Source organism: Australozyma saopauloensis, chromosome 1 (genome assembly GCF_035610405.1).
Source record: "Australozyma saopauloensis chromosome 1, complete sequence".
Classification (NCBI taxonomy): domain Eukaryota; kingdom Fungi; phylum Ascomycota; class Pichiomycetes; order Serinales; family Metschnikowiaceae; genus Australozyma; species Australozyma saopauloensis.
The window spans coordinates 272,566-298,845 of record NC_086131.1 but is presented as its reverse complement, the minus strand read 5'-3'; the positions used below and the strand labels follow the sequence as shown (position 1 = coordinate 298,845).

Sequence of the window (26,280 nt, the reverse complement as noted above, 5' to 3'; positions counted from 1 at the left end):
TTGTCATTCAAGAAAACAATTCCGGTGAAGTTTCGATAAATTAATATTTAAATCATTCCCAAGACCTGCCAGTAATACGGTAGAAATAGCTAGCAAATGAGAGAAGGAAGAGTAAGAGACGGTGGGAACACATTCAACGTGATTTACCTCATCGATAGGATTGGTTCACATCGTGAGTTCAGTGGACTATCGTTACATCTAATGCAAAATACTTGAAGTTTATTGTATTGGGCTACACTTAAGCACTGGGCAGAGTTTGAATCCTCAATTAATCCTCGTTTAGCAGAGATCCATCATTCTGAACCGACAACATCGAATAACTTATTTGCCATTATTTGAGTGAATTGTATATTTTCGACATTATGTAAACTATTTTTTATTTTTTTCTGTAGTCCCGAAGAACCAATTAAAGCAGAGCACGATCAAAATCTCGACGATAAAAAAAGACTGAATAGTCCCTGAAATATTATAAACCACCAAGATATCGGTTGCAGTTATAGTGAGCTTCTAAATTTAAAGACGACTTCTCGCTAAGTGAGCTCAACTTATCCTCTTGCTGAGGATCGTAAGCAACATAATTGTTACCGAACAAAAGTTGATAATGCTCGAGATTCGGCCACAATAAGACTGTGAATAAAGCTGGCGGCGAAGTTTTGGTAAGATCGCCTCATGCTGAGAAATTAAACCTAGTTTAAACTTCAGTAATTGCCGTATTACCTCCCTGTTTCGATGATTCACAAATTCGAGGTGCTCCTTGAATTCAGTAATAAGTAAACTCTCTTTTGAAAACTTGCCGCTGGCAAAATTACGCACATTCATTAAGCTCAATTTTTTGAGTTCCTGCTGAATGGCTTCTTCATAAGGCTTAGTGCTTAGAATGTGAACCCACCTTTGAATAAACCAGGATTTGGTGTTCAGACCCATCGCTTTGATGAGTTCCCTCCTACTTTTAGCGAAAAGACCCGTGATCTCAATAGACTTTCTTTGGATATTGGCGAACGCGATATCTTGTTGAGAAAGATACGAGAGCAAAGCGTCATGATATGTGTTCACGTCTGATTCCAGTAGTTGAGCTGAGACCTCTGCGGGTAGCTTTAACGATTCAATTCCTTCGCACGATTCCATGGAGAGATAATACTCAACATTAAACTCAGAAAAAGCCGTGCCTCTGTAATAAGGCTTAGCTTCATAGAGAGCCCTCCACAATAAATGAGAACATTTGAGGCAGTTCATGTTGATGAAGTAACTAACCCATAATATAATACTTGGAATAAGCAACTGCACGCACTTGACTACAATACCAATGTAGTAGAATAGACAATAAGTCGCATCGTGGACCTCAGAGTACCCGAATAGAATCAAGATGAACAAATATGTTAAGGGAATGGCACTCCAGGCATCTCCGATTTTGAAGGCAGAAAGACTCGTCACGGCCAATTTTATAGTTCTAGCACCCCTTACATTCTTCAACATGACTTCATAGGTGTTGCAATGTTTTTCCTGAATGTGTTTCAAGTTCAAAAAACAAGTACGATCGAGATCATTGAGAACCCAAAGAAGTTTGTGATAGACAAACATGTTCTCGTCATTAATAACGGGCCAATTCTTGATTTTTTGAAGTAACTGAAAGTTTTCGAGGTGACCGTCACGAAGAGTTGCGATTAAATTGACTTGATGTGTGTCAATTAAAGTCATGCTGTTCGAGTCTATATCCATCAGTTGAATTCGGTGATGTTCATTGGAATCCAAGTCGTCAGAAAGTTCTGTGAGCTGCTTTGCAGCACAATTTCTTCTTCGTTCTGAAAGATTCTGATGGTGCTTGACGAGCTGTTCGAGTTCATGCCTCTTCTCTGTCAATATGATTAGAGATGCATCTTTCACTTCATCGCTGACGTTCATCAGCAAAAACTCCAATTGCATTTTATGCAATTGTTTCTGCAAAAATTGCACAAGATGTGGGTATTCAAGTCGGCACTTGAAGAACTCCCTATTGGTGTATATTTTCTTCCCGTCACAAAGAGTCGTGCTAATGGAATTTGTTTCTTCACATTCTTTGATGATGTTCCTAGCACCGAAGCAAAGAAAATCTTCATCAGTTTCCATAATTACCACTCAAGAATTAGGTGCTTCAGATTGAAAGGTGCTAACACAGAACCTCGGAAGACTCAATTCAACATCACTCTATTTAAAAAAAGTGCTCAACGAGCTAGACTCAAGAGAAAAGTGAGGAATAAATATCCAGATGTATCGAGAAATTGTCTCTTTATATAGTTTCGCGACTCGCGGAGTGTGTTTCAGGAGTGTTTCAGGTTAAAACACTCTACAGCAAGGAGGGCATTACCTTCATCTAGAGACTAGGATTTTTCTGGAAGAGTCTTGAAGCCAAACGAAATGAGATTTATCATAATTGTGCAATCTTGCAATATTTAATTATTCGCGTTTGAAAGCGGTTAAGGTTCAGAATCCATTCCACAATAATCAAAACTCAGGCTGTTTGCTCGAGTTTGAATTTTCGGAATGGCGTATTTGATTCATCAAGTGAATGATTTCATAATTTGTAGTAATTGGGTATAGGTTGAACTTTTCGTATTCAGCTCATACGTGATACGCCAACAAGGGCAATGAGTGATTTTGCTGAATCATTTATAAAACGGTACAGGCATGAGAGATAAAGCATTTAGCACTATTTCTATAAAAAATTCTTATGAACTCAATGAGCTTTGGAATTTGAGGTTGCTTATGTTCACTTACTTGTCTGTCGTGTATCCGCAGAATTAGGCCTACTAATCGAACGAGTGTATTAAACAAATAATATGTAGCGCAACAAAAACTTCAAAAGAAACATAGAATCAAAAAAAGATTGCAGCACCACAATTTCACACATGGTCTCCCACTGCATTACTCAGTGTGGCTCTAAGTGGCTTGACTAACGTTGATCGGACGGGAAACAGTATTTTCCACTTGATATGGCCGCAACCGTGAGATCTTCCGCTCAGACTAATCCAACGTGAGTTTTACTGAACTAGTGAAGATTGAAATCTTATATTTTGTATTCCTTGGCCTGTAAAGTGTCACTAAAGTATTCAAAATCGCAGAGGTGTATTCAGTCGGCTCCGCTCAAGAGCTTTGCAAGGCTTTTCATGTCCTCCTCGTTCTTCATCGGGAGATTTTTGATTTTGAATCGGCTATTGATACTATCCACAGCGCTTCCAGGGCCTATGTTGATAACGGTGTCTGTATGCAAGCTACATAAGTGATCCATTGACTTCTTCCATTGAACAGGTCTGGAAGTGGCTCGTATTGTTTTCTCAAGAAGATCCTCGCTCGCCGAAACGCCATCAATGTTGCATACCACGGGTTTAATTGGGGATCCAGATACAGGCCTTACTTTCAAAAGTTCTTCTTCTACTTCGGTAAGAACAGAATTGTGAAATGGTATTTCCACAGGCAAGACTGCTTGCTTTAAAATCGTCTTTTTAGGGGTGTTGAGATCTGATAGTAGCAACAGTATACGCTTCAGCTCTCCTGAAATACTCAATTGTGTTTCATTATTGACACAAGCCAACAATCCAGCCTCCGTCACTTTGCGTAGGACCAAATCGAATGCAGCTGGACGAAACACCAACACATGCATTTCCCATTTGCGATCAGCTGTGCTTTTAGCAAATTCTTCCATCAACAATCCACGCCTCCTTACTAAGTTCAAGCCGTCTTCTAGGGATATGACTTTAGCCAAGGTGATTGCAGTGTATTCACCCAAAGAATGACCCAAAAGATGTGTTGTAGAAGATGAAGAAGCCAAGTCTATCCCGTGTAATTTCTTGAAAATATCCAAAAGAATATAAGTAGAGCTCAAAATAGCAGGTTGTGCATTGGCGGTGGAAAGGTTCCACGATTCATTTTGGGTAGATGACTGATCCAAAAGAAATTTGGAGAAGCTGGAGCCGATGGTTTCGTCCAAGCAGTCTAATGAATCCCTGAAGAGAGACTCGTGTTTGCGTAGATGATAAAGACATCCTTGAGGCCAGATTCCTTGTCCAGGGCAAGCCAAGGCTATTGACTTTAAGGCCTTTGGTACCATTTTGGGGTAGGGCCTAGGGTGCGAAATGTTTGCAACCACCTATTATTCACGAATGGTCAAGGCCAAAGATGAGACGTTAAGAGATGTAAAAAATGAGGAAAAAAAATCGATCAGACTACATTGGTCAAATTAACTGGATTTGGGGTGTTTCATAAATCGAAGTCTGAAGCTAAAATCAAAACATTATCTTCCTAACTTGTGAATGTCTGAACCTTTGAACAAAACCTGGAAGCCACAAAACTATCACCCCCTCCCACAAAGCCCACCTTGGTGCTGGAGCGCAGTATTAGCTGGCGCGAACTCGTGCCTCTGTCCAAGTGGCTCGCCTCCCCAGACCCCCCGCCATCCATGCAAGTTTCGCGCCAGACCCTTCCCAGGGCCTCTCTGTGACCACCTACGCCCACCCGCCCCACTCGCACCATCCAAAACGTTCAAAATTTTACACCTTCTGTTGGTCCTGAAAAAAAAAACACGCTCAGATCACGGTGTAACTCCAAAGCCAGTGCCACAACTTGTGTATCCGATCCAAAAATTGAACTCAATTGCTGTTAAATAATAGCCTAGTATTTCCTCACGTGTTGGTGTTTGCGCTCTTTTTCGAATTACCATCCCTTGATCTTTTTTTCATCACTAGGCACTAGGAATCCACGTCCAAGGTTCAGAGACACAATGACACTCCAACAAGCCAAAAACGCACTTGTTGCTTCCTTGTTTGAGCTTTCAAATGCCGCAACCAGTGCTGCTACTGCCACTGTCGATTTTTACAAACAAGCAGGCTTGGACGGTGCCGAACAAGCAGGCTCCCAGTTGAAAGACCTAAGCGCATCGATTGCAGGTGCTGCTGACTCTGTTGCCACCACAGTCACTACTCTTTCTAATGGAAATAGTGCAGCTACTCCCCGCAAAAGAGCCCCAAGAAAAAAGGTCGAGATAGACACCTCAAAGGCCGAGGAGCCTAAGGTCGCTGAGGAGCCTCCAACGCCTTCCCAGCCAAAGGCCAAGGCTACACCAGCAAAGTCCAAGGCTAAGGAACCAGTGGCTGTTGCCTCTGACTCAAAAATTACTGAGACTATAGAAGTTCCTGATGAGAAAGAGAAGGACGACAAGACCGAAAGAGCTGAAAGAGCCGAGAAGCCAAAGAAAAAGCGCGCAGAAAAAGACCCCAATGCTCCTAAGAAGCCACTCACGTCATACTTGCGTTTCAACCTCCAGATCCGTGATTCTTTGAGAAAGGAGAGAGCTGAAAGTGGTCAACCTACTTTCCAAGCAACTGAGCTCAATCAAATCATCGCAGACAAGTGGGCTAACTTGACATCTGAAGACAAAGCTAGATTGCAACTGGAGTATGAGACTGATTTCGAGGCCTACAAGAAAAACTTGGAGAAGTACAAGTTGCAGAAGCAATTGGACGAGAACATCGTCGCCGCCACTGAGGCTGCCGCTGCTGATGCCAAAGAGGCCGGAGAGTCTTCCATTGATGTGAGTGAACCTGTTGCTGCCAAATCTGCAACTGTTAAGCCAGCTGCTCCAGCCAAGCCAACAGCTACTGCTTCTTCTTCTGATGCTCAAAAGGCCCCAGAGACAAAGGCAGAGAAGAAGAGAAAAGCTAAAGCCGCTGCTGCCGCCGCTGCTGCTGCTAATGCATCCCCATCCGATGCGCCAACTGTGTCTTCAACTTCCGCCCCTGCTGAAGCCGCCGCTTCGACTGAAGAAAACCCAACAAAGAAGTCCAAGAAGAGAAAGGACAAGGAGGCTGACGACAAGAAGTTGAAAAAGAAAAAGAACGAGTAAATCGGATTTCTGATCTTCACTTCTTCGTTGTCTTGATGTATGTTTATTTTAATCGCCAAGTCTGCTGGCTCTGAGGCTCATTTATGTTATATTATCAGAATCTCTGTAAATTCTAAAGCAATTACCTGTATTAAATTAATGACCCTTCTTCTTTTGCTTTGTGATATGAGCTCTCAAAACTCTTTGTCTATCACGGAGAGACAACTTCTGTTTGCCTTGAACAGCCTTTTTGTGAATCATCATAACGAAATTCTTCTTTCTAGCCTTCTCCTTGTTGGTAGTTGAGTGAGGAGCATCTCTCTTACCCTTCTTGGAACCAAACTTCTCTCTGTCTTCTCTACCCTCTCTGGCATGAGCAATTCTCTCTTCTCTCAACTGTTTATATTTGACTTGGCCGAGCAAACTAGTCGAGTCAATAGCTTCCTCATTGTGCTGTTTCTTGCCTATGAGCTTATCGACACCAGCTTGGACTCTCAATTCTTCCAATTTTGCAAAGTCTGCAGGAGTCAAGATTCTGCTTGAAAGCAACTCATTCATTGCAGCTGTAGAATCGGTGGCCACAGTCTTTTGCTTCTTCTTGGCAGGTTGATCAGCATCCTCTGCAGCATCGGTGGATTCCTTCACATTTTCATCATCAGAAAGCTCAAGATCAGAATCATCTTCGTCCTTGTTGTCATTGGTCTTGTCTTCCTTCTCTTCGTCGTCAGAATCACTGATGTTGTATTCTTTGTCAGAGTCCATGGTAACCCAGTCTCCTTCAACCTCACTTTCCTCCTCCTCGTCTTGCAGCACCACTGCCCAATTTTCGTCATTTTCGTCAGCATTCTCATCTTGTTCACCCTGCTCTTGTCTCCATTTAGACAAAAGTTCAAGACCAGGAATGGTTGTGACTGTGGAGCTTTCGATACCGAATACGGGCAATCCCTTCTTCTCACCACTTTGCAACTCCAAAGAAGCGACTTTTCCTCTGTCCCTTCTATGCAACATCTCAGGTGCCACTTCTCTGTACAAAGAAACCAAAGATCTTGCAGCCATCATAACGGCCTTTGCCTTGGAGCCCTTGTACTCAACAAGATCGTGCAATAATGGTTGTTCAATAGCCAAAGGAGCTCTGGCAAGAATCTCTCTAATGGTGTTGAGACCAGCAGCAGCCACCTCAGTAGACACACCATCACTGACGAACTCGTCTGCAATTTTACGGACAACAGAGTTGATTGATTCTGGAGGCACCAAGTCGTGAGATGCTTGAGCTGCCGATGCCATGATTTGAGTGACATCTCTCTGCTTTGGAGTCAAGTACTTCAAGAAGTATGAGTAAAGACCGAGCACAGTCAATTTATGGGTACCAACCAAACGCGAAATGAGATTCATGAACAAAATCTTTTGCTCCAAGTTGTATCTGTTTGCATTTTTGTTGGTCAAATGATCGGTGAAAAGACGTTCAGCGAAACCCTGAGGATCTCTGAGCAAGTGAATTGCAGAGAAATTTAGGTAGGTAGCCGAGATCTTAGCGTTGTTCTTTTTCTTCATAGTCTTCAAAGCTTGCTCAATCTTCTTACCTCTCTTTCCACTCTTCTTGTTGTGTTGAGCTTTATGCTTCAATGCGTTCATGTCAAAGCTCTCGTCATCCGACAGATCATCTTCGAGAGCGTCGTTTCTCTCCTTATCAGCACCCAAGAAGAAACGGGCTCCTGCAACCGAAACCTTAACATCTGAGTGCAATGCTGCCTGAGACATAATTTCAACAGTTCTGGAGTCGTCCCAAATACCTCTTCTCCATAACTCACGGGTCAATTTCGTGGCCCAAAGACCTCTGCCATCTCTTTGCTCCAACATATTGAAGAGCAAAGCCTGTGTGGATCTGTTAATTTTCTGGTTCTTTGCACCGGTGTTGACAGCCTTTAGCAACAGCACCAATGTACTGTAGATTTGGCTTCTAACCGCTTTGGCATGATGCGAGGATGTAGATGCATTTTGTGAGTTGGAACTATAGGCTTCCAAGAGAGGGAATAGCGTCAGAATCAAGGACTCGGCACTAATGATATCCTTGTTACGTAGCATAGTCAAACATTGGATAATCTTCTCCCTCACATCTGGGGTCAAAGATCTGTGGTTATTCAAAAGAATGTTCTTCAATTCATCTGGAAACTTGGCGGTTTCTTTGGGGTAGCATCCACACACCGCACTCACAAATCCAATCAAGTCTGCGAAGTCTGTTCCTTGGTCAGCGGAAGGGTTTAATAAGAATATATCTCTTAATGACTCGTAATGGGAGTACTGTTGCACAAACTCTTCATGATAAGATTCGGGGTCTCTTCTAACAACGTTTTGAAGCAAAATGATATTAGTTGGCAAGATAGCTGCTCTTCTTTTTTTTCCCATGATGCTGTGTAATTTTTGTGCGTAGTATCCACAAGAAGTGTATCTATCTATTTTATCTCATCGCACCTCATCGCAGCCTGTGGAGAAGCTCCCAGTGGACCAAATATTGAACAAAATCAGTCTTTTGAAATGAGATTATGATACAAGAGATTTTTAAATAAAATTGTAGAGAATATTAGTTTGGCGAAGCGATGCACGAATGTATTTTAGAATTAAAGTAGTGTCTTCTTAAATCAAGATGTTGATTAAATATGAATTGAAAATCGTTCGTTAAACAAATAAATACCCAGTCATTGATAAGAAGAATAATCACTCTGCAAAGAGTTGAGGAAACATATCGTAATTGATCTTTTTGGAGTAGGTCTTTTTCAGAAGCATCTGTCTTGTGCTCTCGGCTGGAGTAATTGTCCGATTACTCAAAGAGTTTTGGCGGACACTGTCACTAGCTGGTGGCTGCTTGACTGTGACTGTTCTTCTACGTTTCACTTGGCCCGAAGAATTACCAGCAAGCTCATCGGCTACTAGCTTTAGTCTCTTTTTCTCCTGAGCAATGAGGAAATCGTGATTAATTGCAATCCACATTCGTTCTTTTTCTCTCATTTCTTCTTCCAGGAGTTTTACGTCATTGACTTCATCGTCATCATCCATATCGTCCAATTCCTCGTCGTCCCGCACTTTTTTGAGAATATCGCTGGAGGAGGGACCGCCTTTCACTAAATTCCTTGGTCTCTGTGAATCAATCATTTTCCGTATTTCTTCCTCACTTTGATGAGTAGAGTCATCAAATGTCGGTTTGGATGAGTGATTCTTTTGTAAAATAGCGTCGAGCGCCTTCTCAATATCTTCTTCCTTGAGCGACCCCCCATCTAGGATAGCTTTGAGAAATCCATCTTCACTTGCTTCTTTATCTTTCTCGATTTTCTCTTTTTTTATTCTAATCCTTGTGGACTTCTTTGGTCTCGGAACTCGCGGAGTTGGTGTATCAGCAAAGCGCATTCTAGATGTACTAGACTCGGCATTGAGCCCCTCAAGTCTTCCGCTTCTTCTAGCTGGGCGAACTGTTTCGTATTCACTTTCCAACTTCGAAAGTCTTGACTTAGGTTCGGGGTAATCATCATCGTCGTCGTCATCGGCATCTTCTTCATACAACTCATCATTGTCGCTTGGTGCATCGGGCAAGTCATCGTATCCAAAGTCATCATCGTCCTCATTGGGCACAAACAAATCGTTTGTCTCATCATCGGATGCTTCGTTGCTCTCCTGATCTTTCTCTTCACCTTCTGTATTGTCTTGATTAATCACATCTGTGGGATTCTTATCGTCTTTAGTATCTGTCTCTGGAGATTGATCCTCAGTAGTAGATTGAGCCACCTTATCTTTCGTGGAGTTGCTCTCTGAGAGACTGATTCCAGATCTAGCCAAAGTTTCCGGGCTTATATTGTTCACGGACTTTAGTATTTCCGCCTCGTCTAATTCTTCATCATTATCGTTATTTTCAATAGTCTCCGACATCTTCTCCGCTGCCTCTGGATTCGAATCAATCGAGAGTTCAGGAACAATATCTAGACTGCTCAAAAGCTTCCTCTTTCGTGCCAATTCACGATGCCTCTCCAAGGTGCGCTCTCTTTGTCGAAGAACCTTTTGAAACTTCTTTTCGATTTCCTTGTTCCTGTTGATTGCGGGCGGGCGGTCTTGTGACTGAGTGAAGTAGTCGCTTTCCTTGACGGCCTCTCTGAACCCCAGGACGGTAATTTTCGCCGAAGCGGTCTTTTTGAATTCGTTCATTCTCTTTTGAATGGTTTCCTCTGCGACATGCGCAACAGCCACCAATTCTGCGTGGGATCTTTGGAAATTATTCATACGAGCAGCCAACAACAAACACGCGGCGGCAATGCCGGCAGGACGACGGCCAGAACAGATCCAGTCTGCACTCATACGCTTTGCGAGGTTGCGGGCGTCCTTGACAACTTTGGTGGTGTATGTGCCGAAGTCAAGCTTCTCGGCATAATGCTCGATGAACAACGAGATGTCAATCGGCTCAAGGTTTTCTATGTTGAGAACCCTGATAAGCTTCAAGAAAGTTGCACCGAGAGAATAGACGGATATCTGAAGACGAGAACTGAAATCAATCAACAAATGATTTGTTTTTTCTTTACGGCAGGCCACATAGAGACAAGCGGCTAGCACATTCTGGGAACGTCTACCCTTCACGAAATTGTTCGCGAGGGCTAATTGAAAACATCCGAAAGCTGTGTTCAACACACTTTCTTGGATCCTCATACTGGCAGCAATAAGCTTCATCCTTTGTTTTGCCCTCATCAATGTATGCTCTTTACTTTCTAGAGCACTGCCATGGCTAAATGCACGTGTCTGATTTGGGCCGACCATGGAACCCTGAACCACAGCGGCACCGCTAGAGGATTCTCCAAATTGGACTTCGGAGACAATGGAGTTTTCTTCTTGCACCAAACCACACTGCTGACACACCATTTCGTTGGTGACACTCGAGGGATCTCGAGCAATGTGCGTACATCCACAGATACATTTTCTTTCCTTAGACGACATGTCTTGTTCTGGCGATTATGATATGATGTAGTTGAGGTGAGTGTTGTGGTTTGGAATTTGTGTAGTAAAGGTTCTATAGCTTTGTTGATATGAGGATAGTCGCGATGCGATCCCCGGACTTATCACACTAGCTCAACCAAACGTGTCTGCGCCTTGACATTTCCATTGAAAATTCCACAAAATTCTTCTGGAATATATATCTCAGAAACAATTTCAAAAAACAAAAAACTAATTGCATTTGAAGCTTCCGCTCTCTCTCTGTTCTTTTGTTTATGGTTAAGTTGAACCCAGAATCTTGGTCGTCTTCACATACAAAAAAAAGGTTAATCAAGAGGTCTGGATTCAATTTTGTTATTGTTGTTACAGCAAATGATGAATCATTGTGACACAGTTTGAGGTCCAATCTTTCGTTTTGTAAGGCTCCGATAAGCCCTACTGTCCCACTGCACCTGCACGTAGATATTGCATGCGTTTGGATCCACAGTTAATTTAGGTAAACACAATATTTACAAAACAGCCGCGCCAAAACCGATCGTGGCAAAATTTATTACATTTCTTACAACTCACTTATCATATTACTCCTGCTCGGGCTTTATACTCAAAACCTCAGGCTCCAGCTCTTTTATGCTATGAACTAGAAACTGTGGACCTTTGATGACATAATTGCACGCACACGAAAGATACCATGTCAAACCAGGATGCTTCTGGCTACATCACGCCGCCTATAAGGCTACGAACACTCTCGTCAGCTCATTTGGACCCTCTTATACCTAATCCTGGGACTTCTCAGAATCCATTGACATTTGCACAAGAATCAATCCTTCCAACCGCTCAAAGGACTAGAGCAGTTCGCCCAGATAGAGGACTTCAGGAACAGATGTTCACAATTGAGTCGACTGAAGATGACCATCATGAGATTTCAGAGCACACTCGTCTTGTGAGTTGGCTCCCCCCAAGCACGACCTTGACATGTACGTTGAGTGAGCCCCGAGATCTTCTTCAGAATGAACGTACATGTTTGAGCTTCTCCAAATTCTCTGTCGCGTTATTTTTTTGTGCTTTTAGTGTGATATTGGGTTTCTCCTTTACCGACAAACCGACCAGACCAAGTCCGCCTAATACCATCTTGTCAAAGATTGTGTTCTCATTACTTGTTTTCCTAGCCTTAGCTAGTCTAGTAGTGGCTCTCATCAGTTACTTCCAAACTGTGAGAAGACTAACCCAAAAACGTATACATACAATCGGCTCTCATAAAGGTTTGGTAATGGCCTGTTTCACAGCAGTAGTGGTTGCTCTTATTGCCGTGAACTCATTGCTTATAGCTGAGCGATACCGCGGCGGTTTTTGAGCGCGCTTCCTTCGGTCTATTAGATCTACAACTTTAATGCACTACATTCAATGCAAATTCAAGAATGGTACCTGTATTCAATCGTGTACGTCTATTAAACTTCAATGACTTTTCTTTGCACTCTTGGTATTCTTCTCCCTCTTTTTAATGTTAATTTCTCTCTTAGCGCCAAAATTCTCTCTGTCCATATCCATGAGCGCCTCTCTTTTGGCGGCTCCAATCTTCTGTAGTGATGATGCAATTACCTTGTCGTCAGTAACATCTTCTAACAACTCCATTTTTTTGTTTGCGCGTTCTTCGATGGCATGAATTCGTTCAACATCTCGCTCAGTGACAATGCAAATGGAGTCACCTCGTCTGCCTGCTCTGGCCGTTCTACCAGCTCTATGAATGAAATCGTCGGCATCAGCTGGAATATCGAAGTTAATAACAAGCTCCACGGTAGGAATATCCAAACCTCTAGATGCTACATCTGTTGCAATTAATATGCGAGCCGCCTGGGCCTTGAATCTGTGCAACGAGCTGGTACGCTCCAGCTGTGGCATTTGGGAATGAAGAGATGCAACACGGAAGTCTAATTTCCTCAAAGATCTGCGTAAAACCTCTGCTGTCTTTGTTCTGTTGACGAAGACTATGATATTTGCTTTGGAATACTTTTCAAGGGAAAGGATAGAATGCAAATATGACTCTTTCACGTAGGAGGGCACAAAAATATAGTACAACAGTAGTGTTGCTGGCAAAGCTACCTTATCAACAGTTTCAACCTCGTAGAGGAATACCGGAGGTTTCCCTTCAGTTTGTGGCTTGTTCTTCAATGATCTTACAGAGTCAGTGACAGTAGCGGTGAAGAGCAACGTCTGTCTTTTGCTAGCATCTGGCAAGACACTGAGACAGCGTCCTAAATCTTTGCTGAAAGTATTGCTGAGAACACGATCTGCCTCATCTAGGACTAAATACTTCACACTTCGAAGGCCTTTGATGGTTTCTTCTCCGCTATTGAGGATATGGTCAGCCAATCTACCCGGAGTAGCAATAACAAAGTGTGGTCTTTTTTGTAGCTTCAACGCCTGTTCCATCATATCTTCACCTCCTACTACAACTGCGAGGCGAATGTTCATCAGGGCACCAAGCGCTGCGAATTGCTCGGCAATTTGCATAGCCAACTCTCTAGTAGGAGTGAGGACAAGTCCAAAAATTCCCATTGGATCCTCTGACCATTTAGTTAGCATAGGAGCACCAAATGCGATGGTCTTACCAGATCCTGTCTTCGCTCCTCCAATACAATCCCGGCCCAGGAGAATTTCGGGAATACATTTGTTTTGAATTTCAGTTGGTGTATGAATCTGCATTGCAGCAAGGGCCTCATCGAGCCATTTTGCAACTCCTAAGTCTGAAAATGCCATTTGGTTGATGCGATGATCATCGATCTTACTTACCGCACTATGTATCTCTGTGTCACGTGATTCTTTGGGTTATCAGGTTTGGCTTGAGCACCAATATTGCAAAGTGGCAAGAAAAGAGATTTCCAAACATGAACGTGACTCGATCTGTCTCTTCTATTCGTCTACCTTCCAAACTATGTCGTTCCTTTTTTACTTACAGTCGAGCGTTGCAAAGTGTAGCACCCTCAAGTGAAGAAATTGTTGAACAAGAGGTAGTTGAAAAACGAGATCCATACGCAGAAATCCCTGAATCGTCATACAATCTTCATCGGCGGGCGATCAAGAAACCGAATTTTGTCACTCACCGTGACGTGAGGTTTTCATCTAAAAGTGAGGATGACTTGGGCTTTTTAGACCTGACTATGACCTTGCAGGATTACTTTAAAGGCGATCAACATCATAGTCATAAAGTTTTCAGCAATCAGCATCATTCATATCGCCAGGGCCAGAGAATTGAACAAAGAACTTTTGTTGATTTGAAACTTGTTCGTCTTCAAACGGGCAAGGGTGGAAATGGATGTGTGTCTTTCTTCCGAGATGCAAATAGACCCGTTGGTCCTCCAGACGGAGGCGATGGTGGTATGGGTGGAAATGTTTACATTCTGGTTGTGAATAGCGTTGGCTCACTACATCGGATCAAAAAGAGTTATGTCGCGGGGCCAGGAAAAGCGGGTCATTCGAGTCAATTGGACGGAAAGAGAGGTGATGATGTGGTTTTAGAGGTTCCAGTGGGAACCACTATTCGCTGGATCCCCAAGCCTTACGAAGTTCATGAGCAATTGCTGAAAACTAATGGTGACCTAAACCAGGTTGTAATGGATCTTAAGCTCGCGCCATCAACTATGGATATTCAATTTTTCAGAGGCGACTACAAGCCAGGAGAAGGATGGATGTTCAAGGAAAAAGACGAGGAATACCATCGTGAAAAGGAATTCTTTAATGAGTTAGATGCGCAAGTGAGAGATTACGATCGTGAAATTATAGCTGAAGAGCTAATGTTTGATCGATTCCCTTTAACTGGTCTTGATTTCAGTAAGCCGACTGAAAAGCCCATCCTATTGATTAGAGGTGGCAGAGGTGGAATGGGAAATATGCATTTTCTCACCCAAAATATCAGAAATCCTCGATTCAGTAAGCAAGGCAGAAACGGATTGGACGAGTTCTTTCTTCTAGAGTTGAAACTTATTGCTGACCTCGGTTTGGTAGGTCTTCCTAATGCTGGCAAACTGACCCTTCTCCAAGCTATTTCGAAAGCTAGACCCAGAATCGGTCACTGGGAATTCACTACGTTACAACCTACAATTGGCACTATATTCACTCGGATTGATAAAGATCCATTCACCGTAGCGGACATCCCTGGAATTATTAAGGGTGCATCTCAAAACAAGGGACAAGGTATGGATTTCTTAAGACACATCGAGCGCAGTGGAGGTCTCGCTTTTGTGATTTCCCTTGAGTCCAAAGATGCGGCTGCTGATCTCAAACTACTCATAGAAGAAGTTGGCGAAAAGAGGATGAAGGACAAGAAAGTGATGATTATCGCTACCAAGGCTGACCTCACTAAGAATGGTGCTCAATATACGGAATTGTGCGCCGCTGCAAAAGAAATGGACAGCTCTTGGACCTGTGTTCCCGTTTGTGCACCAAAAGGAGAGAACATCGAACAGTGTATATATATGATGAGTGAGTTGGCTCGTCTGGGTAAAGTTCAAGGTTGATAGGCAACTTTAAACGGTTAGCCCTACGTGCATCAATCACATTCAGCAAATTTTTTAGATGAGAGCGCTTAAATACCACATTATTTGCATTGGACTGATAGTAACTCGTAAGATCTGAGATTTCGACTTCGTTCATTTGTGTCGTTCGAGACCATTTTACTTACTATGCTCTTAACCAGTTTGCACACTGGGGCTGTCACCTTGTAGGCTTCATTCTCACAGGTCACAATGCCATGCATAACGGTTTATGCATAGCGGCATGTTGCCAAACGCAACGGGTTATGAGTGCAGTGCGCATGCGAGAATGGGCGGTCAGAGAACAATACAAAAAATGGCTGAGTCTAAAAAAAACCGATGACCACCCCCCTCCCCCCTCCTCACCTAATATTGAGATACAGTGAAAGTGTCTGGCCATCGCAGGCAAAGAATAGAATTAATCGAGAACTTTAGTCATACTAACAAATATTTAATTGCTTTCCAATTTCTTATCAAGAGAAAGCGAGATTGACTACAGTTGTTACGTGTTGTAGAGTCCTGATAACGATGATGGTTATTTGGTCTGTTCGCTCAATTGGGCAATGAGCATTATTTGGCGGAATTGGGCTTGGTTGATCTGTGGCGACGCCTGAGACACGCCCAACCCAATCCGTGGGGAGAGTTTTAGCGCCAGTAGCCACAATAAGACACTAAGTCTATAGCTGAGAATTTCAACAGATAGAGAAATTACTACATCAGTCTTGATTAAAAACCATTTGTTAATTACCTATTACCAACAAGAATTGAATATATTGTTACCCCCATAGAGATCCTATCCAGGATCGGAACTAGTCCAGCTAATTCATTTTTAAAAGAAGAATGATTATCAACAGAAGTGGCTACTTCTGTTCTCAAGCACACGTAAGATTTGCTCGAAAATATTTCCCTGGTTCAAGCCAACCGGCTTTGGGAAGGTGTGGTCAAATCCACATTGTTGGTACAACTGTAAATCTGAAAGCAAATGTCTGGTGGTCACAGCGATAAGCCCGACAGTATCCAAGGATGGACAGCTGCGAACGCTGCGAGCAATATCTACACCAGTGACATCGGGCATCTCAATGTCCAAAAAGACTATGTGGTATTGCAGAAGAGAGTGCACATCAACTGCAGTAGAAAGCTGTAGCACATCCACCGTAGCAGTGGGGAAGAGTTTATGGAGCACTCGCTTGAATATGCGCAAGTAAATTACATTATCGTCCACCACTAGGAAGCGGTATTGGTCGTTTTCCGGGAGTCGGAGGCCATCGCCTTTGGGTGGAGTGAAGATGGCTGCAACGTTTTCGGTGGAGATTTCAGCCTCTGGGAGAATGCTCTTTAGTCGCGAAGAGGCAGAATTCCATGCCTCTAAGCCGATGGCACGATTGTCAAGAAGGGGAGGTACTATCATTTTTAACATCAGGGGATCAATGTGTGGAGTGTGGGAATTATGAACAGGGAGCGTATAGGTGTAGAAGCAAACCTTTTACCCTTTTAAAATTGTGGGGATTCCAGATTACATTTATATAACAAGGTGCTTGAGGCGTCAACCATAGATACACTCCACGCGTTACAACGAACATTGTCGTCTTGCATAGACGGGCAACGCTTAGCAGATGTGCAGTTGCTACAGGATTCGCGCCCGAAACTTTGGAGCTATAGTCTTCTTGGTAACCTTGAGGCGTGCGTCTTTTGCGTTGCATCCTCTCATGTGTTCAATTTATGCCTTTTCTGATGCATGTAGCCCTTGACAGGAGGGGCGCCATCACCGTCTGTCCGGTATCAAACTGAACCCATTAATCTTATTTCTCTTCGAATGTTTTTTTTTAGGCCGCATGCATAAATGAATTATTTTGTGCTATGATTTAGGTTATGATAGATGGGTTTAGCGATCTGGTCGAAGGCAATGTAGAGTTAGGCGTGGCCATGGAACTCCTCATTTTTACATTTGATATTGCGATTGCTTCGAAACACGCTCGAGAGAAGTGTTTATGGTGGTTGCCGCGATGAGCTATGGGCGAAATTAGCATTCTAGTGATCACTGTTAGGAGTAGCAGGCCTTGGGCGCTAAGGAATATCATCACTGCAGAGAGGGTTCCGCTGCAGCAAGTGCGCCAAAGAACAAGAGATAAAGCAACGATCTGGCCAAATATTTATCATATCGCGATGGTGACGCGATGAGCGTAGCAATTGGATTTGGGTCAAATTCTACGGTGTTTTATTGAATGTTTTGTGGTCTGCAGCTCGTGGCCTATGAACTTCACGTCTTCGTGCTCTCACATACGGATATTGAGTATCAATTCTCACATCTGGAAAACACCACTGTAATTTTTGTAAGAAAAATCTTGGTATCACATTAAGCTCTTCAATTTCATATCTCAATTTCCACTTGGCGCGATTTTATTTTTTTCAGTAGATGGTTTTAGGTCACTCAGCGAGATTGAGTTCACAAAATAGAACAGAGTTGCTATCAAATAATGGTAATTCGAATTCTCATAATTTTACAAAAAAAAAGAAAACAGGTCAGAAAAATATCAAATGAATTCAGAAGGAAAGAATTGAATGGCCTCGAATGGTTTTTGTGCTAGATATATTCGATACCAATTCTCACCTTGTATCACTATTTACATCCCTCAGATCTGGGGTAGCACGTCTCATACATTGACCATGTCTGGAACATCCTTCAAAAGCACCGTCAATGAGTACTTAGAAGCACTCCCAGACGTGGTACAGTCTCGTATTTATGATGCGCCTGCAACATGTCTATCAATCTTCCGGCTTCTACCTTCTTTGGCAAAGTTCTATGTAATGAGTATGCTTTTCAGTCCAAAGCCAGTGGCCATCAAAGATCTAGAAAAATGGTGCCAACCGCAAGCTCGAAGACTTCAATACGAGTCTCTCAAGAGACTTCGTGCTTTGCATCTAATAGAAAATGACAAATCAGGAACGCATGTTAGATTGCACCCTAAATTTCAGAATAACTTCAGAGACTGCTTGACTGGATCGCAAGCGCCAAACGCCTTTGGAATCATTTCAACAGAACCTGAAAATAAAAATGTTGACATCAAATTCCTTGATAAATTTGCATCTCAGAAATGGGAAACCATCTTGCATTTTATGGTCGGTTCTGAACTACCGTCAGTACCATCGAAGTCAGTTCTTTCTCTTCTCAAGCTGGGAGGCTTGATGGAAGGGCCGGGAAACAGCGCAGCTACACTAAGAATCACGAATAGTGGATTCCAATTTTTGCTCCAAGATGTCAATATTCAGATTTGGACGATTCTTTTGGAATACCTCAACTTGACTCTGGACTTAAACATGGATGCTGTAGATGTCTTGAATTTCATATTCATCCTAGGATCCTTAGAATTGGGCAAGGCCTATTCAGTGACGAGTTTGAGTGAAACTCAACTCAAGATGTTGCCGGATTTGCGAGACTATGGTCTAGTATACCAACGTTCTGAGAATTCACCAAGATTTTTTCCTACTAGATTAGCGACAACTCTTACATCCGATTCCATGGGATTAAAAACGCCATCAATGGTTCTTAATCAAACCTTACAGGATGCCGAATCTAACGAAGCCGAATCGGTCGACACCGCTCATCAAGAATCACAGATGGGCCAAATTGTGTTGGAGACAAATTTTAAATTATATGCATACACTAATTCTCCATTAGAGATTGCCATTCTCAATCTTTTTGTCTCGCTAAAGATTCGATTTGCAAACATGGTCATTGGCCAGATCACCCGTGAATCAATTCGCAAAGCCTTATACAATGGCATTACAGCCGACCAGATAATTCGGTTCCTCGAAACTCATGCTCATACACAAATGAAACAGCTTGCCGTTGAAAAACTTGACAAAAAAATCGAGTTTGACATAAGTCACAACATCAATACGGCCGGTGGAGCGCCACAATCAAAAAGTACTGACAGCACAAATGCACAGCATAGACTTGAGATTCTCCCTCCTAATGTTGTTGACCAAATTAAATTGTGGCAGCTAGAATTGGATAGAATTCAAACCTTTGATGGATACTTATTCAAGGATTTCCAAAACGTCAAAGAATACGAGGTTTTGTGCAATTACGCCTCTGAAGTCGGAGTTTTGCTCTGGTCAGAAAAATCTAAATTACGCTTTTTTGTCACTGCTGATGGAATGACCCAAGTAGCTGATTTTGCGAGTCGTAAATAAATAATTGAAATGAATCTATACTATATACAACGGATTTAAGCAGAGCAACTTTCACAGTTCTCTGGATTAGCTATGTTACAAGAGATTGGAGTGGTATCATAAATGTCGTAGTCTTCTTCAGGCGAAGTAGTCTTGCTAGAGGTGATTGCCTTCGGGCTTTGCTCCTTCGATTGAACCTCGGAGTTGTCCGTGCTAGGAGATCTGGATAAAGAAACATCGGTGTTTGGAGTTGATAAAAGCAGCAGGGAGCGCTTCAATGCCGCCAACTTGCGTCTTGGATTCGAGTCTTCCGAAATTTTCTTGGGATACGAGCGAGTCTCGATGTATTTTGGAGCCATTAAAAGGCCAATGTCAGGTTTGCTCATCGATTCTAATTCTAAAGCAGACTTTGTGGCATCAACTGAAAATTGAATGGCTCTGGAAGCAGCCTTTGTTCTCAAGTAGTACATTCCTGTCTTGAGGCCTCTTTCCCAACCGTAAAAATGACAAGAGGTGAGGTTCTTGAAGGTTGGATTCTTTAGATGAATGTTCAAGCTTTGCAGCTGATCTATGAAACTCCCTCTAGCAACAGCCATATCGACTATGCTCTTTTGACTTATCTCCCATACCGTCTTATAAATATCCTTGAGAGGTTGTGGGATGATATCAATATTTTGGATCAGACCATCATCAATGATGATTTGTTCTTTCATGGCATTGTTCCAAATACCAAGCTTAATCAAATCCTTCACTAGGTTTTTATTTACTACCTGGAATTCACCGGACAAAACTCTTCTCAGGTATATGTTTGATGTAAACGGTTCGAAACACTCATTGAAACCTAAAATCTGGGAAGTTGAAGCGGTTGGCATGGGGGCGACAAGAAGAGAATTTCTTAATCCGTGCTTCATGATACGCTTTTTCAATTCATCCCAGTCATCAAAGAAAGTAGGTTTGCAATTCCACATATCAAACTGTAGAATTCCAAAAGAAGCGGGTGATCCTTTAAAAGATTCATAATGACCTTTTTCCTTTGCCAATTCCATTGATGATTCAATTGCTCCATGATAAATAGTTTCAAAAATCCGAACATTGACCTGTTTCGCTTCCTCAGAGTCAAATGGTAGACGTAGCTGCATAAAAACGTCAGCCAATCCTTGAACTCCAATTGCGAGAGGTCTGTGTTTGAGATTAGAAACCTTGGCTGATTTTGTCGGGTAAAGAGTCGAGTCGATTACCTGGTCTAAATTCCGCGTGACACATTTCGTGACTTCGTGTAATTTTTGGAAATCAAATGAGACCGTCGTACCTGTCTCAACAACATAAGAGGGTAAGGCTAACAGAGCTAAATTGCACACTGCCGTTTCCTTTTCAGACAGATACTGTACGATTTCGCAACACAAATTTGAGGATTTAATCGTCCCGCAATTTTTCTGATTCAGTTTTTTGTTGCATGAATCTTTGTAAAGCATGAATGGCATTCCTGTTTCTGTTTGAGTCTCGAGTATTTTCACCCAAAGTTTTCTGGCTTTGAACAGGGTAATCGCTAGACCCTCTTCCTCGTATTTATTGTATAAATCCTCGAACTCATCTCCATAAACTTCAGAAAGACCTGGGGCCTCACTTGGAGAAAATAATGACCAATCTTCGTTGTTTTTGACTCTCTTCATGAACAAGTCTGGGATCCACAAAGCGTAAAATAGATCACGAGCTCGCAATTCTTCGGGTCCGTGATTCTTGCGCAAATCCAAAATTTCTTCTATATCTCCATGCCAGGGCTCAACATAAACAGCGATGGCGCCTGGTCTCTTATTTCCACCTTGATCAACATATCGAGCCGTGCTATTAAAAACGCGAAGCATAGGAACAAGTCCATTTGAGGTTCCGTTTGAAGATCTGATGAGGGAGCCATTGGATCGAATATTATTTACATGTATGCCTATCCCGCCCGACGCCTTTGATATGAGAGCCGCTTTGTGGAGTGATTTGTAGATACCATCTATCGAATCGTCGTCAACTGCCATTAAGAAACACAGGGAGAGATAGCCGCTAACAGTAGCTGCATTGAACAAAGTGGGCGACGAGTGAATGAAGTATTTTTGGGACATTAAATTGTAGGTTCTTGCAATTTGAGACAATATCTCAGCCTCAGGAGCACCCTGAAGAGCTAAAGCATGAATGCCGATAGCAACGCGCAAAAACATGTATTGTGGCGTTTCTGCCGTTCTATTGTTCGCTTTGATAAGGTATGATTTTGCCAAAGTTCTCATCCCAAAAAAGGTAATATCATAGTCACGACTTGAAACGATTAAACGGTTTAAAAAGTCAGCATGCTTTCTGACAAAAGCAGATGCTTCATCTGATACTAATGGCTGCGGATGCCGAGTCTTAGGGTGAAGGTAGCGATGTAATCTCTCGAAGTTGGTTGCAAAATCATGGGGTATTGACCTATGGATCGCATGGACATCGACTCTTCCAGCTAAATTTGAAAAGTCGGGGTTGACAACAATTTTTTGAGCCAAAGATTCAGCTGCCAAGTGCAAGAGCTCATCAACAGTGATTGTGGAGGGTAGTGCTAAAGCTATGGAGTGTGCTGCGTCTTCGAGATCTGCGTTTGAGATATCTAAATTTTCAGATAACTTAGTGTATAGGTGAAAAAGTCTATTCGAGTCAAACGGTAGAAGTTTAGGATCACCCTCATATTGCACAGAAGTCATGAAAATGGGTTTGTCTTAAAAGGGTATAGTAATGAGTTGAGAAGCAAATTGCGGGCAAAAAATAAAGCTCGCACTCAGGTTTGAACTAAGGACCAACAGATTTGCAATCTGCTGCGCTACCACTGCGCCATACGAGCTTCGTTGAATAATTAGTTAAGGCGCTTTTCTATGTCAAATAATTTTAGTTGTTGATTGGGATATGTATATGGGCTTTAATTTTATGACAATGTGCCCAAGCAGGGCAACAATCACCCCAGATGGAGCTCACGATGATACAAAATAAAATATGCGAATCAAACACAAAAGGCCGATTGTCTAAATTCAAAGTTATTTTTTTTTCGAGTTTATTGATGACCGTTGTTATTGTATGGTGAAGTGCCTTCTCGAGATCTGAGAAGAGATGGCATCACACCCGTGCACCACACAGTAGGGTCTTGAATATTACGATCTGAAAGGCATTTCTAAGCTTGCACAACCTAGTCAATGGCCTCTCCCCAAGTCGACGAGTCATTCTCGGCTCTCCTTAAAGAGGAATACAAGGGCCGGAAACTCACCGATCCCATTAATACGGTCAAAGATAAATGGGAGCTCTTGCCAGCTTTCCTCAAAGTGAAAGGTTTGGTCAAACAACATTTGGATTCTTTCAATTACTTCATCGAGACTGATTTGAAAAAGATTGTCAAAGCCAACGAGTATGTCTTTTCAGATGTGAAGCGCGACTTCTATATCAGATACAGAGACATTCGTGTTGGTAGAACATCTGACCAAAGCCCTGACTGCAAAGGCATTTCCGAGGATCCTCACAAATGTAGATTGAGAGACATGGACTATACTGCGCCCATCTATGCAGATATTGAATACGTCCGTGGAACAAAGGTCATTCGTAATAGAAATGTGCCCTTGGGTGACATGCCTATTATGTTGAGATCCAAGAGCTGTGTCTTAGATGGTCTCAATAGTCAAGAAATGGCTGCCAGAGAAGAATGTCCAATTGACCCCGGTGGATATTTTATTATCAATGGTACTGAAAGAGTCATTTTGATTCAGGAGCAGCTTTCTAAAAACAGAATCATTGTGGAAGCAGACGAAAAGAAGGGTATAGTGCAAGCCTCTGTGACTTCGTCGACTCACGAACGTAAATCCAAAACCTACATCATTTGCAAAAATGGAAAACTATATTTGAAACATAATTCCATCGCTGAGGACATGCCTATCGTTGTGATGTTGAAGGCCGCTGGTATCACTTCAGATCTCGAAATTTTGCAATTAGTGTGTGGTAACAACCCGCAATATCAAGATTTGTTCGCCATCAACTTCGAAGAAGCAGCAAAGCTTCAGATCTATACCCAACAACAGGCTCTTCTCTATGTTGGAAAGAGAGTCAAAACGATCCGTAGAGCTGGCTCTCCTAGGCTCACTCAGCTTCAGGAGGGTATTGAAGCAATCGCTACAACCATCATTGCCCACTTGACAGTTTCGAACTTGAACTTTCGTGAGAAGGCATTGTACATGGCCACAATGGCAAGAAGAGTGTTAATGACTATGCACAACCCATCTATGGTCGATGACAGAGATTACGTTGGTAACAAGCGTCTCGAGTTGGCCGGTCAGCTCATGTCCCTTCTTTTCGAGGATTTGTTCAAAAAATTTAACTCAGATTTGAAAATTGCCATTGACAAGGGTATGCAAAAGAAGGGTGTGGCTGTATTCGACGCAGTGATACTCATGCAATCCCAGATCCATCAGATCACCTTAGGTTTGAGCAGGGCTATTACCACAGGTAATTGGTCTTTGAAACGTTTCAAGATGGAAAGAGCAGGTGTGACCCACGTTCTTTCCCGTCTTTCATACATTTCTGCGCTCGGTATGATGACTCGTATCTCCTCTCAATTCGAAAAGTCTCGTAAGGTCTCCGGCCCCAGAGCATTGCAACCATCTCAATTTGGTATGTTGTGTACCTCAGACACTCCCGAGGGTGAGGCCTGTGGTTTGGTCAAGAATCTTGCATTGATGACACATATCACTACTGATGATGAGGAAGAACCGATAAAACGTTTGTGTCTCCTTCTAGGTTGTGAAGATATCCTTAGTATTGACTCTGCCACTCTTTACTCTGATGGAAATTATGGTATATTCGTAAACGGTACTCTCGTTGGAACAACTCGTTATCCCATCAAATTCGTCAGAGATTTTAGAGAACTTAGAAGAACAGGTCGCGTCTCTGAATTTATTTCAATTTTCACCAATACGCATCAAACTGCGGTCCATATAGCTACCGATGGTGGAAGAGTTTGTCGTCCATTAATTATCATTGACGACAAGACTCAACAACCCAGAGTCGAGGCATGGCATCTAGAGAAATTGTTAAAAGGCGAGTGGGCTTTCGATGATTTCTTGAAACATGGTTTAGTCGAATATCTTGATGTTAACGAAGAAAACGATGCCTTAATTGCTCTTTACGAACGCGATATGGAGCAAGAGCCTGAAATGCGCTTCACACATCTCGAAATTGAGCCTTTCACCGTTCTAGGAGCTGTTGCTGGTTTGATTCCATATCCTCATCACAATCAATCCCCAAGAAATACGTATCAATGTGCGATGGGTAAGCAAGCCATCGGTGCAATTGCATACAATCAATTCCGTCGTATTGACACTTTGTTGTATTTTATGGTCTATCCTCAACAGCCAATGGTGAAGACAAAAACAATAGAATTAATTCAATATGATAAGCTCCCAGCTGGACAAAATGCGACCGTGGCGGTTATGTCCTATTCAGGTTATGATATCGAGGATGCTTTAGTGCTTAACAAGTCATCTATAGATAGAGGTTTTGGAAGATGTCAAGCTGTCTACAAGAACACAATCAACTTGAAAAAGTACACGAACAATCTGGACAGTCTTCCAGGTATGCGTGTTGATGAGAACAACAAGCCAATTTTCGCTCATGCTTCAATTGAAAGAGACGGTTTGGGTGAGGTCGGTATGCGTGTTGTACAAGGTCAAGTCTTCGCAAATAAACACTCATATGTGGGAGACCCAACCGGGCCCGCTCAACCACTCAACTCCGAGGCATACAGAGAAACTCCAGCATACTATAAAGGTCCTGAGCCAGCATATATTGATCAAGTCTTAATGACCAAGGATAAAAGAGATGAGACCTTGGTGAAAGTTCTTTTGCGTCAAACTAGAAGACCTGAGCTTGGTGACAAATTCTCCTCGAGACACGGACAGAAAGGTGTTTGTGGAATTATTGTACAACAAGAAGATCTTCCTTTCAATGATAATGGTATTAGTCCTGATATTATCATGAACCCGCACGGTTTTCCTTCCAGAATGACGGTTGGAAAGATGATCGAATTGATTTCGGGCAAAGCCGGTGTTTTGAATGGTTCTTTAGAATATGGAACATGCTTTGGTGGTTCGAAATTGGAGGAAATGTCCCAGATTTTGGTGGACAAGGGTTTCAGTTATTCCGGAAAGGATATGTTGTATTCTGGTATTACAGGTGAATGTTTGCAAGCTTATATCTTCTTTGGGCCTATTTACTATCAGAAGTTGAAGCATATGGTTCTAGATAAGATGCATGCAAGAGCAAGAGGACCAAGAGCCGTTTTAACAAGACAACCGACCGAAGGTAGATCTAGGGATGGTGGTTTGAGATTGGGAGAGATGGAGAGAGACTGTGTAATTGCATATGGAGCATCGCAGCTCTTATTAGAGCGGTTGATGTTGTCCTCAGATGCTTTTGATGTGGACGTTTGCAACAATTGTGGTTTGATGGGCTACAGTTCTTGGTGCAACACATGTAAAAGCTCTGAATATGTCATTAAGATGACTATTCCATACGCCGCTAAGTTGCTTTTCCAGGAGCTTTTGTCGATGAACATTGCTCCTCGTTTAAGACTCGGAGACGTATTCTAATGTAAAATAATTAATGTAAATAAGAAGGGTATCTAATAGACACTTTGTCTTAATTGAGTCAATACAATGAGCTGTTGTGGAAGCTTAGGATGTCGTGAAAGCGGAATGTTCATAGTACATAAATTGA

General features: G+C 42.4%; 11 protein-coding genes and 1 non-coding gene across 12 annotated transcripts; 4 read left to right on the top strand and 8 right to left on the bottom strand.

Annotated features, from left to right (window-relative positions):
• Positions 1-540: 540 nt before the first annotated feature.
• On the bottom strand, positions 541-2,103 carry PUMCH_000144 (uncharacterized protein; the record flags this gene model as incomplete). Its single annotated transcript, XM_063019238.1, has 1 exon — positions 541-2,103. The coding sequence occupies one exon, from the start codon at positions 2,101-2,103 to the stop codon at positions 541-543; it is 1,563 nt and encodes a 520-aa protein (XP_062875308.1).
• Positions 2,104-3,103: 1,000 nt separating this feature from the next.
• Positions 3,104-4,081, bottom strand: PUMCH_000143 (uncharacterized protein; the record flags this gene model as incomplete). The annotated part of the gene is made up of 1 exon (XM_063019237.1): positions 3,104-4,081. One exon carries the CDS (start codon positions 4,079-4,081, stop codon positions 3,104-3,106), a length of 978 nt encoding a protein of 325 aa, XP_062875307.1.
• A 1,926-nt stretch (positions 4,082-6,007) lies between these two features.
• PUMCH_000142 (uncharacterized protein) lies at positions 6,008-8,254 on the bottom strand (the record flags this gene model as incomplete). Its single annotated transcript, XM_063019236.1, has 1 exon — positions 6,008-8,254. The coding sequence occupies one exon, from the start codon at positions 8,252-8,254 to the stop codon at positions 6,008-6,010; it is 2,247 nt and encodes a 748-aa protein (XP_062875306.1).
• Positions 8,255-8,563: 309 nt separating this feature from the next.
• PUMCH_000141 (uncharacterized protein) lies at positions 8,564-10,819 on the bottom strand (the record flags this gene model as incomplete). The annotated part of the gene is made up of 1 exon (XM_063019235.1): positions 8,564-10,819. One exon carries the CDS (start codon positions 10,817-10,819, stop codon positions 8,564-8,566), a length of 2,256 nt encoding a protein of 751 aa, XP_062875305.1.
• Positions 10,820-11,504: 685 nt separating this feature from the next.
• Positions 11,505-12,167, top strand: PUMCH_000140 (uncharacterized protein; the record flags this gene model as incomplete). The annotated part of the gene is made up of 1 exon (XM_063019234.1): positions 11,505-12,167. One exon carries the CDS (start codon positions 11,505-11,507, stop codon positions 12,165-12,167), a length of 663 nt encoding a protein of 220 aa, XP_062875304.1.
• Positions 12,168-12,268: 101 nt separating this feature from the next.
• On the bottom strand, positions 12,269-13,570 carry PUMCH_000139 (uncharacterized protein; the record flags this gene model as incomplete). Its single annotated transcript, XM_063019233.1, has 1 exon — positions 12,269-13,570. One exon carries the CDS (start codon positions 13,568-13,570, stop codon positions 12,269-12,271), a length of 1,302 nt encoding a protein of 433 aa, XP_062875303.1.
• Positions 13,571-13,698: 128 nt separating this feature from the next.
• Positions 13,699-15,327, top strand: PUMCH_000138 (uncharacterized protein; the record flags this gene model as incomplete). The annotated part of the gene is made up of 1 exon (XM_063019232.1): positions 13,699-15,327. One exon carries the CDS (start codon positions 13,699-13,701, stop codon positions 15,325-15,327), a length of 1,629 nt encoding a protein of 542 aa, XP_062875302.1.
• An 862-nt stretch (positions 15,328-16,189) lies between these two features.
• Positions 16,190-16,759, bottom strand: PUMCH_000137 (uncharacterized protein; the record flags this gene model as incomplete). Its single annotated transcript, XM_063019231.1, has 1 exon — positions 16,190-16,759. The coding sequence occupies one exon, from the start codon at positions 16,757-16,759 to the stop codon at positions 16,190-16,192; it is 570 nt and encodes a 189-aa protein (XP_062875301.1).
• A 1,142-nt stretch (positions 16,760-17,901) lies between these two features.
• On the top strand, positions 17,902-19,536 carry PUMCH_000136 (uncharacterized protein; the record flags this gene model as incomplete). The annotated part of the gene is made up of 1 exon (XM_063019230.1): positions 17,902-19,536. One exon carries the CDS (start codon positions 17,902-17,904, stop codon positions 19,534-19,536), a length of 1,635 nt encoding a protein of 544 aa, XP_062875300.1.
• A 35-nt stretch (positions 19,537-19,571) lies between these two features.
• PUMCH_000135 (uncharacterized protein) lies at positions 19,572-22,232 on the bottom strand (the record flags this gene model as incomplete). Its single annotated transcript, XM_063019229.1, has 1 exon — positions 19,572-22,232. The coding sequence occupies one exon, from the start codon at positions 22,230-22,232 to the stop codon at positions 19,572-19,574; it is 2,661 nt and encodes an 886-aa protein (XP_062875299.1).
• A 65-nt stretch (positions 22,233-22,297) lies between these two features.
• PUMCH_000134 lies at positions 22,298-22,369 on the bottom strand. The gene has a single exon. It is a non-coding gene; the product is annotated as a tRNA-Cys (tRNA).
• Positions 22,370-22,715: 346 nt separating this feature from the next.
• PUMCH_000133 (uncharacterized protein) lies at positions 22,716-26,153 on the top strand (the record flags this gene model as incomplete). The annotated part of the gene is made up of 1 exon (XM_063019228.1): positions 22,716-26,153. The coding sequence occupies one exon, from the start codon at positions 22,716-22,718 to the stop codon at positions 26,151-26,153; it is 3,438 nt and encodes a 1,145-aa protein (XP_062875298.1).
• Positions 26,154-26,280: the final 127 nt, after the last annotated feature.